Source organism: Lynx canadensis, chromosome C1 (assembly GCF_007474595.2).
Source record: "Lynx canadensis isolate LIC74 chromosome C1, mLynCan4.pri.v2, whole genome shotgun sequence".
NCBI lineage: Eukaryota > Metazoa > Chordata > Mammalia > Carnivora > Felidae > Lynx > Lynx canadensis.
The window spans coordinates 1,163,839-1,179,254 of record NC_044310.1 but is presented as its reverse complement, the minus strand read 5'-3'; the positions used below and the strand labels follow the sequence as shown (position 1 = coordinate 1,179,254).

General features: G+C 56.7%; 2 protein-coding genes across 3 annotated transcripts in view; one reads left to right on the top strand and one right to left on the bottom strand.

The window, feature by feature from the left end:
* Positions 1 to 131: 131 nt before the first annotated feature.
* Positions 132 to 10,644, bottom strand: RER1 (retention in endoplasmic reticulum sorting receptor 1). 2 transcript variants are annotated; one of them, XM_030324710.2, is made up of 7 exons: positions 10,502 to 10,644; positions 7,599 to 7,686; positions 6,304 to 6,408; positions 4,288 to 4,387; positions 2,626 to 2,704; positions 1,467 to 1,602; positions 132 to 838 (listed from the first exon to the last, which is right to left on the bottom strand). In XM_030324710.2, exons 2-7 carry the CDS (start codon positions 7,677 to 7,679, stop codon positions 749 to 751), a joined length of 591 nt encoding a protein of 196 aa, XP_030180570.1. In that variant the 5' UTR covers positions 7,680 to 7,686; positions 10,502 to 10,644; the 3' UTR covers positions 132 to 748. The 2 variants fall into 2 exon arrangements, with proteins under 2 accessions (XP_030180570.1, XP_030180571.1); XM_030324711.1 differs by lacking the exon at positions 6,304 to 6,408 and having other exon boundaries at positions 143 to 838; positions 10,502 to 10,637.
* Positions 10,645 to 10,847: 203 nt separating this feature from the next.
* The window catches only part of MORN1 (MORN repeat containing 1), a 51,016-nt gene continuing 46,447 nt past the window's right edge, over positions 10,848 to 15,416 (top strand). The window contains exons 1-4 of the mRNA XM_030324702.1: positions 10,848 to 10,986; positions 11,613 to 11,684; positions 14,047 to 14,145; positions 14,672 to 14,782. Coding sequence (XP_030180562.1) covers positions 10,914 to 10,986; positions 11,613 to 11,684; positions 14,047 to 14,145; positions 14,672 to 14,782 — 355 coding nt within the window. The 5' untranslated portion in view covers positions 10,848 to 10,913. The remainder of the gene's footprint in view (positions 10,987 to 11,612; positions 11,685 to 14,046; positions 14,146 to 14,671; positions 14,783 to 15,416) is intronic.

Here is a 15,416-nt window from a genome sequence, read left to right as displayed (position 1 = left end):
AAAGTGAGAAGCCATGTGTTAAAACCCACAAACTGGTCTGCTCTTACCAGTTGTTTCTATAAAGGGGCCGCTGCATGAGATCAACTTTAAATTAATCAAAAACAAACAACTCTTCAGGTATCAAAGAAATGTGTCAAAATAATTCCAAACAATTAAAATATAATATATATATTTATAATTCCAGGCCCTCAAAAGCAATCATGGTAGTTAAGAACAGAGTTTTGAGTCATTATGATAGAGACCAACTTGAAACATCTCTCGTGAGATGAAAATGGGAAACTGGCATTAGAACCCCAGAGTTACTTGAAAATCACCTTTCGAATGTTCTTCCAAAGCACAGGAATCAGGTTGGCATCATCACCCAGCTGGGCGACGTGGCCGTGGCGTCCAGGGGTGCGGGGGGCAGCTGGGGCGAGACCTGGCTCCTTCCGTGCAGGTCCGTTCCGGGACCACACGACAACTGAGACCACCCGCCCCACCCCTCACCCCACCCGACAGTCCTCCCAGCCTGCAGTTTACTAGAATTCCATCCATTTGAACACTTGAACGTCACTGAAAAATAAATCAATGCAATTTGGTTTAAATGTCAGTTTCTTCAAGAACCTGATGTTTCAGTTACAAATAATTGAAGCTCCTTTTTAAAAAGAAAATTCGACTCCCTCGAAATCAACTACTTTATGTGAAGGAAGAAGGCATTGTTACAATGGCGCAGAACCGTCCTCAGACTCCGATGGGTCCAGCTGAGCGCCTAGCTGGCAAACGTCTTGCCCGCGTCTTCCTTCCCCTTGTACGTCCTCTTGCCGTGCGTGAACGGGATGTACCGGTACTTTATCATGTGCTGGGGACAAACAGATGCATTTTACAATGGCTTCATTCGTGATGAGTGTTTTCTCCCAATCTGAATCCTGCTCTTCTGTACGCACGGGGCAACGAAACCAGGATTCCAATAAGCTTCTGGTCCCCTCCCCACCAGCGACCCAGCAAAACCCTCCAGGGCCCGCGGAGTCGGCTGAGCTCCTTGGAAATCCCAAGAGTGGGGGGAAAGGTTTTAAAACCCCTTACATGCAGGAAGGGCTAGGGCTGGGCCGGGGCCCCGGGATGGGAGGTGCCTGGACCCTGCTGATACCCAGGGGGGTGGCGGACAAGCCGCCCTGGGATCTGTTTGAGGGTAACGTCAGCATGACACACGGCTACTGTGGTGGGCCCTGGGCTCTGAGCCCCCAGGACGATGGGCCGGTGAGGACGGCACAGCAGAACTGAGGGCCTTTCCCACCTGGCCCCCAAAGAGCCGTCTGCTTAATGGCTGGACTGTGGGACAGATTTGAGTTGGCCACCTTGATGAGAAGGGGCTGTGCCCTGTCCCTGCTGCAAACCTGCACGAAGCTTCGTGACACTCCGACTACAGAGAAGATCCAAGCGGGCTCCCCGCTCAGCACTTCCCAGCGCCGCAGCGCCCGCGTGCTCACCTTAATTTGCCTCTTCATGGTGATACAGAAAAGCATGATGAAGTACATCACCAGGATGGGCCAGAACACCGGGACATTGAAAGCCTCAAAGAAGGTACAGGCCATGGCCACGAGGATGCCCTTGGTCGCCGCGTGCCTTAAAGCAGGGGAGGAGGTCAGTGCCACCTGGGGCCACGGCAGCATCCCCACTTGGGGCAGCAGTGGCCTGGCATGCACCGCGCTTCCTCAGTCCCTTGAGAGTCCCGTTTTCTTCCGAAATCACAAAGGGTGTGAAACACTACCGCTCGTGCCAAAAGCTCGAGGACAACTCGGGGGCCTCGTGTCTGCCGTGTGGAATGAGCCCCACCCAGGGCCGCGCATCGCTGAGGGGATCCCGGCGGCTCCCTCCAGCTCAGGGCCCGGCCCACCGACTCAGGGCCCTACTGAAACCCCTCCCTGGCTCTCCCTCAGCGGCAGGACAAAGGCAGACTTCCCTGGGGGGGCTGCAGGGCCATCCCACCCACGATCTGCTCCCTCCCCAGGCAGTGCCCACGCCCCGCGCCCCCATCCAGCGGGTGGACGCCTGCAGAGGGCCCACCCCGTCCCCCACACACATCAGGGACGCAAAGTAAAGGTGTGGCAGCTTGTTCCCTTCGGGTTTTTGCTCCTAATGCTGTGGGAGTCACCTGTCCACGTGTCACACTCCTCCTTGTGCAACAGCACACAGACATCACTGCCTCCGGGAGGTCCCATCCCAGCCCGGTCCCGAGCACAGCACTCCCGGGGACAGCAGACGTCCCCAAGGCCGCACCTGCCCTGGAGGGGCCCAGCCCTGCTGCCGTGTGTGGGGTGGCACCCCTCCCTCCTTGAGCTCCACGTCTGCAACGTACCCGGGACCCTCTACCCCGAAGCAGCTTCTCTTGCGCTCGTTTCAAGGAGTACTGGTGTTACCTGGCAACCGGGAGAAGCCCCCCGGCACCGGGCTGTCCCACAGAGGCTTCTGTGACCTGCCCCGTGCCCCGCCAAGCACAGCACTCACTAGGAATCAATGCCCAAAGCACACAATGAAACTCTCGTCTCTTTAAGAAGCCGCTGCTGGCCCACTGGAACCAGAACCTCTGTTCTCGGTCTCGTCACACTGAGGACAAGCCTTTCTCAACTACCCTAAGGAATCACTCACCAAAACTTAAACTCCGGAAGCCTTCGAATAAAGGGCCGGAACTCCTCATTCTGTTTGGTTGGTAACGAGGGGCCGTCATCTGAAAGGCAGAATGTCAGCGAAATGGAGCATGGGTCTCCTCCGTCTGTCTCCACCTGCGTTTATGAGTTTGTCCCCACAGCTTCTGAATGAGCAGGCCCACCGGGTGAGGCACAGATTTATGTTGCTTAACCAAACACAACACAGAATCTTCACCGATTGAGAAATCAACTCACCGTGGGGCCCCTGGCTGGTTCAGTCAGCAGAGCGTCCGACTCTCTTTCGGCTCAGGTCATGATCCCAGGATGATCCCAGAATCATGGGATCGAGCCCCACGTTGGGCTCTGCGCTGAGCGTGCAGCCTGCTTGAGATTCTCTCTTTCTGCCCCTCCCCCACTCAGCCACGCGTGCACACGTACTCTCTCTCCCCCACAAAAAAAAAAAAAAAGCAGGAGAGGGGTGGGAGGGACGAGGGGGGAGAGAGAGATAGAGATACAGAGAATCTTAAGTAGGGTCCGTGCTCAGCACAGAGCCTGACGAAGGGCTTGATCCCACGACCCTAGGATCATGACCTGAGCTGATACCGAGAGTTGAACGCTCAACCGACCGAGCCACCGGGGTGCCCCTAGAATTTGTTTTTAGGACAAACTCCTGCACATCTTAAATAGTCACATAAATGCCATGGCGCAAGCCAGTGGTCAGGCACGCACCAGCCGAGCTCACACAGGAGACGCATGAAGCTGGGTCCGCTCAAGAGTCCCGCTCAGGATGGCTGCCCTCCACGCGGAGCCCAAGCAGTCAGGCTGCCCCACCCTCCCTGCCCAGCTACACACGAGGAAACTGGGGCCTACAGAGGAGATCTCTCAATCACCTAATTCCCCCAAATGACAGCAAACGAAGTGCTGTTTCCTTTACCATTTTCATTAAACAGCCCGTAGGAAAAAACCACAGGCTTCTGGTCATGGAGTGAACATTCTGGAGAAAATGCCTAGCACTCAGGAAGCATCACAAGGAGGGTCACGTGAGCAGGCAGCTGCATCTGAGTTTTTACAACAGTGGTGACGGACATGCTGGCAGAGTGCCCCCCCCCCCCCCCCAGCCGGCCAGCCAGGTGTGGGCTTGGCTCCCCAACCTGGCCCGGGGATGGCCAGGAGCAGCGTGAGATGAGAACTTTTCAACCCATCATCCTGGATAATCAGAGAGCGCTGCCCTCGACGGGCCATCAGCGGTCAAGACCCCGGTGGCCTCTGCCGGTCACAGCAAGCTGCCCGTGAAGACTTCTGGTTTCCCAGGAAGGGGGCCGACTCATCGAGTGTAGACAGGGCTCACACGGGCTGGCCGTCAGGCAAGAGTGCCAGCCCTGCCCCACGCGCTCCACCACAGGACCTCGGACGAGTCCCACAACCCTGCGTGCCTCCCTTCCCTGGTCTATAGATCAGAGGGACACGAGGACCTGCCCCACGCATTTACAGAGGTTTAAGGACTCATTCTACACACAAATTTGTCATCACCAAGTTTCTACGTACATTTTAAACACCAAGAGGACGGTCTCAGAAGTTCAGATTTCAAATGAGGTGACTGTGAAGTACACAAAATCACAACCCTCCCGAACAAACAGAGCCAAGTGGACAATCTCTACTCTACCTGAGTCTTCCATCAAGGAAGGATCCACTTTCGGAGAAAGAAAAGCTATGAAAAGGTTGAGGTGGTAGATCCCCAAGGCGTAGGTCACGATGTACCAGCCCTGCAAGAGAAGGAGGCACGGTCAACGGCATGCCCCAACACCGCCCCCGGGGCCCATCGTGGCCTACCGCGCCGTGAACTCCTGACCTCGGGTGAACCGAACTTCGGAGTATTCACAACTGACGTACAGGAGGAGGGGCAGCTTTTGTGGCAACAGGCGACAAAGAGGCCCAGTGGATGCCCACCATGGCAGTTGACCTCAAATGACTTTGTGAGCGTGACCGTGGACAAGCCACGGCCCAAACGGAGAACTTCTCCAAGGGTCGAGCTGGACGCACGTGACACCCGAAGCCAGCAGCTCCCCATCAGGAGCACAGACGAAAAGGAGGATTTTCGCGAAGCCGCACGCCTGAGCTGTGCCACGGCCCCCGGCAGGTACGGACCGGGCACCGAATGGCGCCGGCGTGCACGCCCCGACGGCCACCTGAACCAGAGTCCAGGATCTGAGCCGTCGCTCAGGACGTGCCGGCCATCGGCTCTCCTGGTAGGCCCGTCACGCCACCATCACCACACACTGGTCACGAGTGTTAAGAACCTTCGCCCGGAAAAATCCAGAACCGGAAAATCCGGAAGTCGAGAATGAGGTTCAGGGAATGTTGTGGAGCCAAACCCTCCTCGGGACGTGCAAACAAATGGAAGCACACGAACCTGTGCCAGGTTTACCCAACGGCACCAAGACCCACGGTGCTACCGACTCTAAAAGCCTAAACGACTTGCACACAAGCAAAAACTCCTCCGCCTTCCTATTTTTCAAGCCCCGAAACCACTGACTAGACGTGGAAAGCCGACGGTCTCCTGCCGGCGTGCCTTCCTGAGAGCGACGCCACAGCAGGTGCGAACTCGGGTTTAGAAGACAGTACGGTGAGCCTGCGTGAGGTGCGCCCCCGTCCCGCCAGCACCCCGAAATCAAGGTCTCCGGGTCGTTCTGTCCGTTACAGAATGAACCAAGTTCCCATTCAAACGACAAACCTAGAAACAACCGCAGTAAATCTGACATCAGCCTCAGAGCAGCTGTGCAGTCCTGCTACGGGGAACCACAGAACGGCCCCCACGGCGCCCACGGCCCCACGCGGAGCCAGCGTCAGGCTCGCATACAGGAAACATGCACGGGCAACAGTACCCGGGAACAAAGAGGCTACACTCAGTTCAAGTGAGAACTTCCCACAGCAGTGGACGCGTCGTAGAGCCCAGGACACAAGCGTGTTGACCGGCGGGCCCATGTCCTCCTACGTCCTGGAAACATCCGGAACGGAGGCATTTGCTTTAAAGGAGGAAACGCCTTTCCAGCTACAGAGGAGAAAAGACTGTGGACGAGGCCTTCAACCTTCCTTCCTCCAGATGTAATGGGACATCAGATACCCCGCACCCGAGGCCTACAGAGAATTCGCACCCAGGAACAGGTGGGCACTGGAGAACACATACACGGCAAAGGGGACGTCTGGGGACAAACCCACTTCCAGTCACCAGGTCTCAGACTCAACAACCCACTCTCTCTCCTCGGCCTCCTGAAAGGGAACTTGAGAGAAACAACTAAGCCCTCAGGATGCTCAGGGCATGAGGTGGCTGATCCAGAAGGTTCTTCTGTCACCCCGGGGTCTCTTGTGCCAGGAGTCCCAAGGCAGGGTCAGAGGGTCTACGGTGCAGACCAGGACCGGTGGAGTTTCACAGGCCCCAGGAGGATGTCAAGATTGTCCTGGGAACTCTAGCCACAGGGCATGACAAACTTAGGGTGAACTGCAGACGATCCAATTTTAAAACACAGTCGCTGCAATTTTTCTTACATTTAGTCCTTACCTGAAAAATGACTTATTAGAGACCACGTCCTTCGCCATGAAACCTCCTCCTCCAGAGACAGAAGGAGAACCGACACCCCGCCCCGAGACCGCGTCTGGGCAGCGTGCAGCCGGCCACACCCACCTGCAGCAGGTAGACTCGAATCATGTACACGAAGCTCAGGCCCAGCGTCACCACCCATCGCACGGCCGTGTAAGGCGTGGACTTGTCTAGCCAGGACTGATAGATCTAGAAAGACAAGAGTTCACATGCACCGCACAGACCCCGCGATGCCTGCTGCGAGGCAGCAACGCTTCCCGTGAGCGTTGGCTGCCGGCTCTTAAGCTGCCAGCACAAAGCAGTGACTACGATTAACCCCAACCTGCAATCACTCCCGAAACAGGCCCTCCCCTTAAGCGAAAACACGACAGAACACTCTCTCTTAGCAGACGGTCCTACGGCATCAGCCTGAGCAGTCGTTTTGGGGACACCTAACCTCACCCCAAGGGCACTGGGAGCGTGTATGCCTTACACAGGTCCCAGAGCCCCCACCTCCCCCTGCCCTGAGCTGGCCTCAGCCCTGCCCAGCAGCCCCGGGCGGACCTTGCCTCAGCCCAGTCAGCCACAGCTTGACCCCTGGCGGGGTGGAGCTCACATACAGTGGGCACCAAGCGGTGAAGTTTCCGGAAGGATTCCTTGGTTCTACCCATACACGCATGTGTGCAAGCACGTGTAATTAGCAGACGTATGTGCACTGTCTAATTTTCACTCTCAAATTAACTTTAACCTGTAAACTTTTAATTTTCTATGAAAAATGTCAATCATTCATAAAAGTAAAAGTACCCGTCACCCGGCTTCAGTAATTATGAAGTTTCCCAAATGCTTTTTAATTTTAAAAACAGATATGCTTTTCATTCTGAGTCAAAACATCAGTACGTGCAATTGTTCACGTACAGACCTCTGAACCCAGTGTGTGTGTGTGTGTGTGTGTGTGTCTCCAGGCACCGCTGACCACAGCAGGCCTCAGCCCACGGCTACAGCCTGAAAATCAAGTACAGAGCTGGGTGAGGGGGCCCGAGAGCCCCCCCCCGGCCAAGTGGACGGGGAGGTGGGCGGCCAGGAGACGGGATGGTAAGGGCACAGCCACGCCACCCAGGAGCTAAGAAGTGTTTTTGTATTTGTAAAAGCTGTCGGGGAAAAGCAAAGAAAACAGGTGAGTGGCAGAGAACATATGTGGCCCCCAGGCCTAAACCTCTGCGTGGCCCTTCACGGAAGCACAGAAGACACGAGCACGCTGGCAGCACGAGGAAGGCGCGAAGGGAGGCTGGGGACAGGTCCGCCGCCCTCTTCCTGGGCGCGCCAGCGGCCAGCACGCTCCCAGTCGGCAGGAATCCCATCCGGCCCATTCAACTACCCGCTCCGACTACAGAGAAACCAACCTGCCCGAGTCTTGTGAAGAATCTGTACACCACAGAAGGTTTCCCATGGACAGAATCTCCCACGCTGTCACCTTCAGACATCCTGTACCTGAGAAACACACAAAAGACTTCAAATTAAAAAAGCACTCGAGGATTTCATCACTTTACCCCACTTTCATCGATACTACCAAGCACATTTTCTGTCTTGACTGTTCCTTTCTTCTGGGTGTCTTTACCACGAGCTGTCCACGGGACAGACGCAACCAAGAGGCCCTGGCGGAGAGCCAGCCCGGCACGTGACATGCAGAGCAGCACCGGGGACTTTTGTTCCCGCTCATGTCACCTGGACCGCACTCCTCCCGCCGGCCCCCAGGAGCAGCCCTCGCCAACCGTCAAGTCCTGTGGACACAGCTTCCCTGGGGCCGCTGCACCCACGCCTCCCTCCTCTGCTCTATTCCCAGGGTTCCCCTCGGCATCCCCTCTTCTCCAGGCGTGCCCTGCTCTCCACACAGGCTGCTCCCCAGGGCACCGGCAGCTGGCTGTGCACGGCCTGGGCCTCCACTCCGTGAACAGGGAAATGCCACACAATTCCCAGGGAGGGAGCCCACGGCCTGCACCCCAGCTCCTCATCTGTAAGCAGAAGGGATCCTACCCACTCCTGTCTATTTCCATGTGCCGTGCCGTCACGGGTTCCGTGAGGAATTAGCCGATGAGAACCCAGATAGCCACCCAAAGCAGCTTTATCGCTCCTATCTCACTGAGGAGGATCGAGTCTCAAATAGTTTGAGCCACTGACCCAAGGTCAGGAGCAGCTCTGCCCGACCTCGGCTTCTCCATCTGAGCACGCCGCTGCCCGAACCAGAGGTCCCAGGTGCTGATGAAGACACCAGGCCAGGGCTCGGCGCTGCCCCCCCCAAAACCTGTGCGCGGCACCCTCCCAAACGAGTCTGCGTTAAAGCTAACTGTGATTCTGTAACACTAGGTCCTAGAGCGGACGTAAGGACGGGTAGAGGGCCAAAAGTGTCACGGAAGAAATGCCTTGTGCCCTCACGGGAGACACAGAAAGTGCAGTCGCACAACTGAACCCAGCGGAAAGGTAGCCCCAGGCCCGCCTCTTCAGGGGGTGCGTTTGTACGTTCTGAGAGAGAATTCCCCACGGCTGGCCTCCCGGCGTAGGCCAAAGCCAGGCCAGCAGAAAGCTACATCAGTAACATTCCTGTCCTATGGATCCTCGTGAGCGCTCCCTTCTTCCACGTTTCTACGACCAAAGTGTCCACCATCAAAACGTCCACCTGACGCGCTCCTGCCTGCGAGAGGGTGTGCAGAACCCCTTCCAACACACGTTAGCGAACTTCTGACCGTCTGGCCAGCAACACACACAGCGTCACGTGACTCCCTGTGTCTCGATGAAAGTCACCGCCACAGTAACATTAAGGAAGCGAACTCTTAGCAGTTCTGTCACCTTCTGGCAGTAGGACCTGAGCGACACCTCATTCCGATGTGTGAAAGGGGGCGACAGCACCTTGGCCCCTGTCTCCAAGGCTTCTCGCCCAGGAGTTACCAGTCAGCTGCATGGGCCCCCAGGGCCTGGCAGAAGGAGCCTCCCTCAGACGTGCCAGCCCTGTCTCTGGGATAGGGCCACCCTAACCCAGCTCCTCTGTCTGTGAGCCTCTTCCCCTGCTCAGGCTGAAGGCCACCTCTTCAGAGAGGCCCTCCGGTCAACAATCTCTAGTCACTCATATCACCTGGTTTTTATTCTCCGTGACAACCATTTTCTGATTTTCCTCACTTCTCGTTTTCTTATTAGAATGCAAGCTTCTTCAGGGGGAACCTTGTCTGGACCACTGCTGGGCCCTGTCACCTAAAAGGGCCAGTTCTGTAGCACTTAGTAAATTACCTGTTGGATTGAACTGTTTTGTGCTCAGTCAGAAGGAAAACAAAGCAAAAAGCACTTTAACAAAACCCTTCCAAAGAGGGTCCTGCCTGAAACTGCACACAACTGTCTCTGTACCCAGTTCTGGGGCCCTTCCCTGCCCCAGAGCCCGCACTCCTCAAACAGCAAGCATGGCCCTTACAGGATTGCATCCTGCCAGGCTCGGGGGGCGGGGGGGACGACACACTTCGCCCTCCTCCCTTATTCCTCCTAGGTCTGAGACGTGAGAGTTTCACCTGCAACCTCTGGGGCCGTTCCCTCCGCTGAAATGCCCTTCCAGACGTCACCTACTCATTCTCAGCAAAACCGCATTTCCCCGGCCAGCGCTCCTCCCGCCCCTGGGCGTGCCCATCTTGGACGTCCGCACCTGGCCCTGACCACAGTGCACCTGGCCGGGATCACCTCCCGCGCTCAGCAGGATCTGGGTCTCAACCGCCGAGGGCTCTGTTCACCCACGGGGGATTCGATCCCGCAGGCCCACGAACTGACAGCCCAACCCCGCTGAGAGGAGCGAGCCTCGGGAAAACTTCCAGGGCTCACAGGCCGCTCTCCTCTCGGGACTCGAGGGAGCGCCCCGAAGAACGTTCACCGGCGAGGGCGGCTGTGGGCTGCGCGATCCCCAGCGCGGGAGCACCGCCGGGTGCAAAGTCGGCTTGGAGAACTTCGACTTTTGCGGCCGTAATTTGCAATATTTCCAGATATCACCTTGGGCAACCTAACTCTTCATTCCGACGCTTTCCTACCCACCCCCTACAGACAAGCCCCAGTGTCGAGCGAGGACCCGAGGAGGAAGGGCGGACGTCCCCGCTCGAGCCGGGGGTGGGCAGCCCACCCCGCCCAGGCCGCGCCCGCGGGCGGGGGCGGGAGGCGGTCACTGCGCGCCCCCGGAGCCGGGCCCCAGCCCCCGCCCGGCCTAGCACGCCGCCGCGCCCGCACAGCCCCCGCCCCGTGCCTGGCCCAGCCCGCCCGGACTCCCGCCGCCCGTCGGCACCTCGCCGCTCCCTGCGGTCGAGCGCGGTCTCCGAGGGCCGCGGGAAGGAGGACGCGGGCAGGCGGCCGCGCCGGCGCTTCGCACGGTCCGGGAAGGGACAGCCGAGCACTTCCGCTCTGTCCTGTGCGGCACCGCCTCCGGAGCCTCCAAGATGGCCGCCGGGGCGGAGCCGAGAGCCTCCAACCATTTCCGCTTCCGGCGCGGGCGCCAAGGCCGTTGGCGGGCGGTCCCCTCGGCGGAAGGGACGTCAGCGGCGGAAACGCGCTGTGCTGCGCATGCGTATTGGCGTCCGGGGGGGGGGGGGCTCCGGGCCTGCACAACTCCAGTCCAGAGATTGCTGTCGCCCAGAGGCTGGCCCACGAGCCAATGGAAGAGAACTTTGCTGGTTGCTAAGGAAACCCCAAGCGGCAAGATGGCAGCCGCCGGCCATGGGAGCCCGAGCTCCAGCCTGCCTCGCCGGGACCCACCGAGGCCGCCGCGGGACGGTAATGGCTGTAGGCCGGGACCGGGCCTCCGTGCGCGGCGGGAGGGAGACGCCAAGGTCCCAGCCGACAACCCCGGGGAAGCCCCAGTGTCCCGAGCCTGGGAGGGGGGCACCCCCGCGAGTGGGAGGGTTCCCGGGCCCGCAGCGGAGCCGGGAGGGTCCGGGCCTGGCCCTGGACGCGCGGTTCCGAGGCTGGCGGGAGCTGCTCGTAGATGAGAAGAACCATCTTCAGGTAGTTCAGGTGGAGCCTGGGCTTCTTTACGGCAGGTGCAGGAGTCCAGGTTGCGCGGTGGAAACGGGGCTGGTGGGGAACTGGAGGGTTGCAGCTGCTGGCAGGACCCCTCAGGTGTAAATATGGGCTTTGTCCCGAGGGGACCAGAGGACCCTGGTGCGTTCGTGCAGAGGAATGGCGGGGCTGGCCCCTTCCCCTCAACCCTGTACCTCACCTTCCCCCAGCAGCTGTCTCCCAGACCCTCCCCAGGCCGCAGCCTCTCAAGGACCCTGTGCACGCATCCTGCACACTCCCCTCAGGGCCCAGAGACCACCCCTCTCTAGTGTCTGTTGATTGTCAGCGGGGTCACCTGTGTCACCACGTGCTCACACGTCCATTTTCTTTCCAACAATCAGGTTATGGTGTCTACGTGTACCCGAATTCTTTCTTTCGATATGAAGGAGAATGGAAAGGAGGAAAGAAACATGGTAAGAAATATCTGTGGCCCACTCCCACGCTTGCCACCTTGCACCGACAGCCCATTTCCTGGGGTGCCTGGGCGGGCAGGTGGCTGCAGGAGCAGCATTGCTGGGCCCCACGCTCCCTGTCATGAGAGTCGAGGAAAGTCCCTGCAGGGCCCTGAGAGACCCCTCCGCCAACGCCTGCTGGCAGGCTCTGGGGCACCCTGGGCAGGGGAAGCCACAAGTGTAAAATCCTCCCCAGGGTTTTCATCTGTCTTGGCCAAATTGAAAATTGTCTTCATGGTTTACTTTTGATGATCAAGAAAATTACCTAGTTTTGAAAACAAACAAACAAAAACACCTCAGCACTAGAGAAGAGAAAGTGCCCAGTAAGAGGCGGGGGAGTCCTCTCCAGAGGTGGGCCCAGACTTTCCCGCATTTAAGCATTTATGTTCATGGGCATGTCTGTCTGGGGATTCTGCCTTCTCATATCCTCTGCCCGTTTTTCTCCTGGAGAACTGGTCTTTTGGAATTTTTTTTATATGAGTTCTTTTTGTGTCTACTGACTGTTAGTGTTTTCTATATTTTTAACTTTTTGACTTGTGTCATTGTCACACAAGACATTTTTTGCTTTTGTCTGAAATCTTTGCTTCTCTTCCTCGAGGCCGGGCAGGGAGGCTTGTGTCTAAGACCTCATGGTTCCCCCTTTTACTTTTTTTTAAGTTTTTTTTTTTTATTTATTTAAGTAACTTCTACCCCAATGTGGGGCTCAAACTCACAACCCTGAGATCAAGAGTTACACACAGGGCACCTGGGTGGCTCAGTCTGTTGAGCATCTGACTTCGGCTCAGGTTATGATCTCCCATTCATGGGTTTGAGCCCCGCGTCAGGCTCTGTGCTGACAGCTCAGAGCCTGGAGCCTGCTTGGCATTCTGTGTCTCCCTCTCTCTGCTCCTCCCCTGCTCGTGCTCTGTCTCTCTCGGTCTCTCAAAAAATAAAACATCCAAGGGATACAGGAGTACTGATGCATAGGGGCACTTGTACCCCAATGTTTATAGCAGCACTCTCAACAATAGCCAAATTCTGGAAAGAGCCTAAATGTCCATCAACTGATGAATGGATAAAGAAATTGTGGTTTATATACACAATGGAGTACTGTGTGGCAATGAGAAAGAATGAAATATGGCCCTTTGTAGCAACGTGGATGGAACTAGAGAGTGTTATGCTAAGTGAAGTAAGCCATACAGAGAAAGACAGATACCGTATGTTTTCACTCTTACGTTGATCCTGAGAGACTTAACAGAAACCCATGGGGAAGGGGAAGGAAAAAAGAAAAAAAAGAGGTTAGAGTGGGAGAGAGCCAAAGCATAAGAGCCTCTTAAAAACTGAGAACAAACTGAGGGTTGATGGGGGGTGGGAGGGAGGGGAGGGTGGGTGAGGGGTATTGAGGAGGGCACCTTTTGGGATGAGCACTGGGTGTTGTATGGAAACCAATTTGACAATAAATTTCATATATTGAAGGAAAAAAAAAAGAAACCATTACAGGTATGATTGTGAATAATTTCAAGATGAGATCATCCTGGACTAAGTTGAATCCTAAATCCAAAAATGATTTTCCTCATAAGAGAAGAAAAGGGGAGATCACACAGAGGACAAGGCAATAGAAGATAGAAATATAAACTGGAGGGGTGCATCAGTAAGCCAAGAAAGGTCAAGGATTGCTGGCAAAATGCTAGGGGAGAAGTATGGAATAGATTTTCCCTCAGAGGCTGTAGAAGGAGCCAACCCTATCTACACCTTGATTTTGTAATTCTGGCCTGTGCCTACAGAACTGTGAGATGGTAAGTTTCTGTTGTCTTAGCACTCTGTTTGTAATAATTTGTTATGGAAGAACACTAATACATATCTCAGAAAACATCAGATTTTTTTCTGCTATAAATAAATAAATAAAACGTTAAAAAATTTTTAAAAAAGTTACACGCTTCTCTGACTGAGCTAGCCAGACACCCCAATTCCCCTTTTTTAAATGTTTTCTTGAGTGCTGCCCTGTGTCACAGACTCCCCTTCGTCCCCAGTGCTGATGGAGGCCAGGTGACCGTAGCGTCCCCACTGAAGAGGCCGGAGTGGGATCTCCTCTGCACTCTGATGGCTCTGCAGTCATCCTGGCTGAGATAGCGGGTGTTCGTAATGTTTCGGAAACATTTCTGTTGATAAGCGTGCATGTGGGTGAGTTTGCAGAGAGCAGGTGTGGGACCAGAGACGGAGCCAAAGACAGAGACCTGAGAGCCTCAAGGCCTCGCTCTTCCCTCTGAGAAACGAGCCCGGCCACACACGTGTGCCAGCAGTCACTCCGACTTCGGTCTGACTTCACATCCTGATCTTTCCCCAGGTCGGGGGAAGCTGCTGTTTAAAGATGGGGGCTATTACGAAGGCGAGTTCACGGACGGGGAGATCACGGGGGAAGGCTGCCGGATCTGGGCCTCATCAGGTTAGCGGTGGGGACAGGTATGGGCATGCTAACTCCTCCCTCATAAGCCATCTGCTCTAAGTTGTACCTGGCTTCCGGCTGCAGAAGGCCCCTCCGACTGTGAAATGTGGGCTCCTGGTTTCCGTTAGGTGTCCTGAGTCAGCAGAGCGTCCCCTGGGGCAGGGTCAGCCACGGCTCCAGGAGCCCAGACCCTCGCAGGCAAGCCTGGTGGCCGCTTCTCTGGGAGGGAAGGTTCACTCCACAGACTGACCCAGAGAGGCCTTTCCCTTGGGCTCACGGATGCCACAGAGGGTCGTCCTAGGACAGGTCTGCTCCCACAGGCGAGGAGGGGAGGGAACCGACACCCCTACGGTAACCAGGATGACAGGGCCAGACCTACCCAATCATACCTTGTCTCGTCAGCCAAGGTAAATAAATGGCGCCTGCCGCCACTGATTGGGGACAGGGGGGTCTGACTGTTGACCCACCAAGGACACAGGCAACAGCTCTAACCCTGGATGCCTGTGCCCCTCCTCCTCTGCACCAGGGAACACCTATTCGGGACAGTTTGTTTTGGGAGAACCTCAAGGACGTGGCGTCATGAAGTACAAAGCTGGTGGATGTTACGAAGGGGAGCTCTCCCACGGCATGAGAGAAGGTCTGACGGCCACCAGAACTTCCTGAGTGTGGCAGGGTGCTGTGTGGGGAGCCCTGGACACCAGCACCCCTCACCAAGATCTGACTCAGGGGGCCCGTGTGGGCTCAGGAATCTGAGCTTGCCCAGGGAGCCTGACATGCACCCGGGGCCTGGGAGCCTTTCCCCCAGTTCCGTGTGGGGGCCATGGCCCGGGGACCCCGTGTGCTGTGGCTGTGACAAGGGTCGTGTGTCGGTTAACCACCACTGTGGTTTAAATCCAGTGGCTCAAGACAACCGCGACTTAATTGTTTGCCCACAACCCCAGGCGTCTGCGATCTGGCCCGGCCCTGCTGGGAAAGCTTCCGCACTCACGTGGGGTCTCCCCTCCAGCCTCAGTGACGGCACTCGAGCAGGGCTGGTAGCTCCCGGGCCCTCCTGGCCTAAAAGCCTCGGGGCTCCTGGGGGGCGAGAAGGTGCAGGCCCTCTGAGGTCACGCTGCTCACAGAGCGAGTCAAGAGGCCATGCTTGGGGGGAAGTGGACTCTGCCCCAAGGGAGCAGTTGGGGGTGGCATGCGTGCCCCCGAGGCCCAAAGACCAGAGCGCTCACTATTCTGGAAGACCAGCACCCAGAACCGGGCCAAGAGGCCACGAGGTC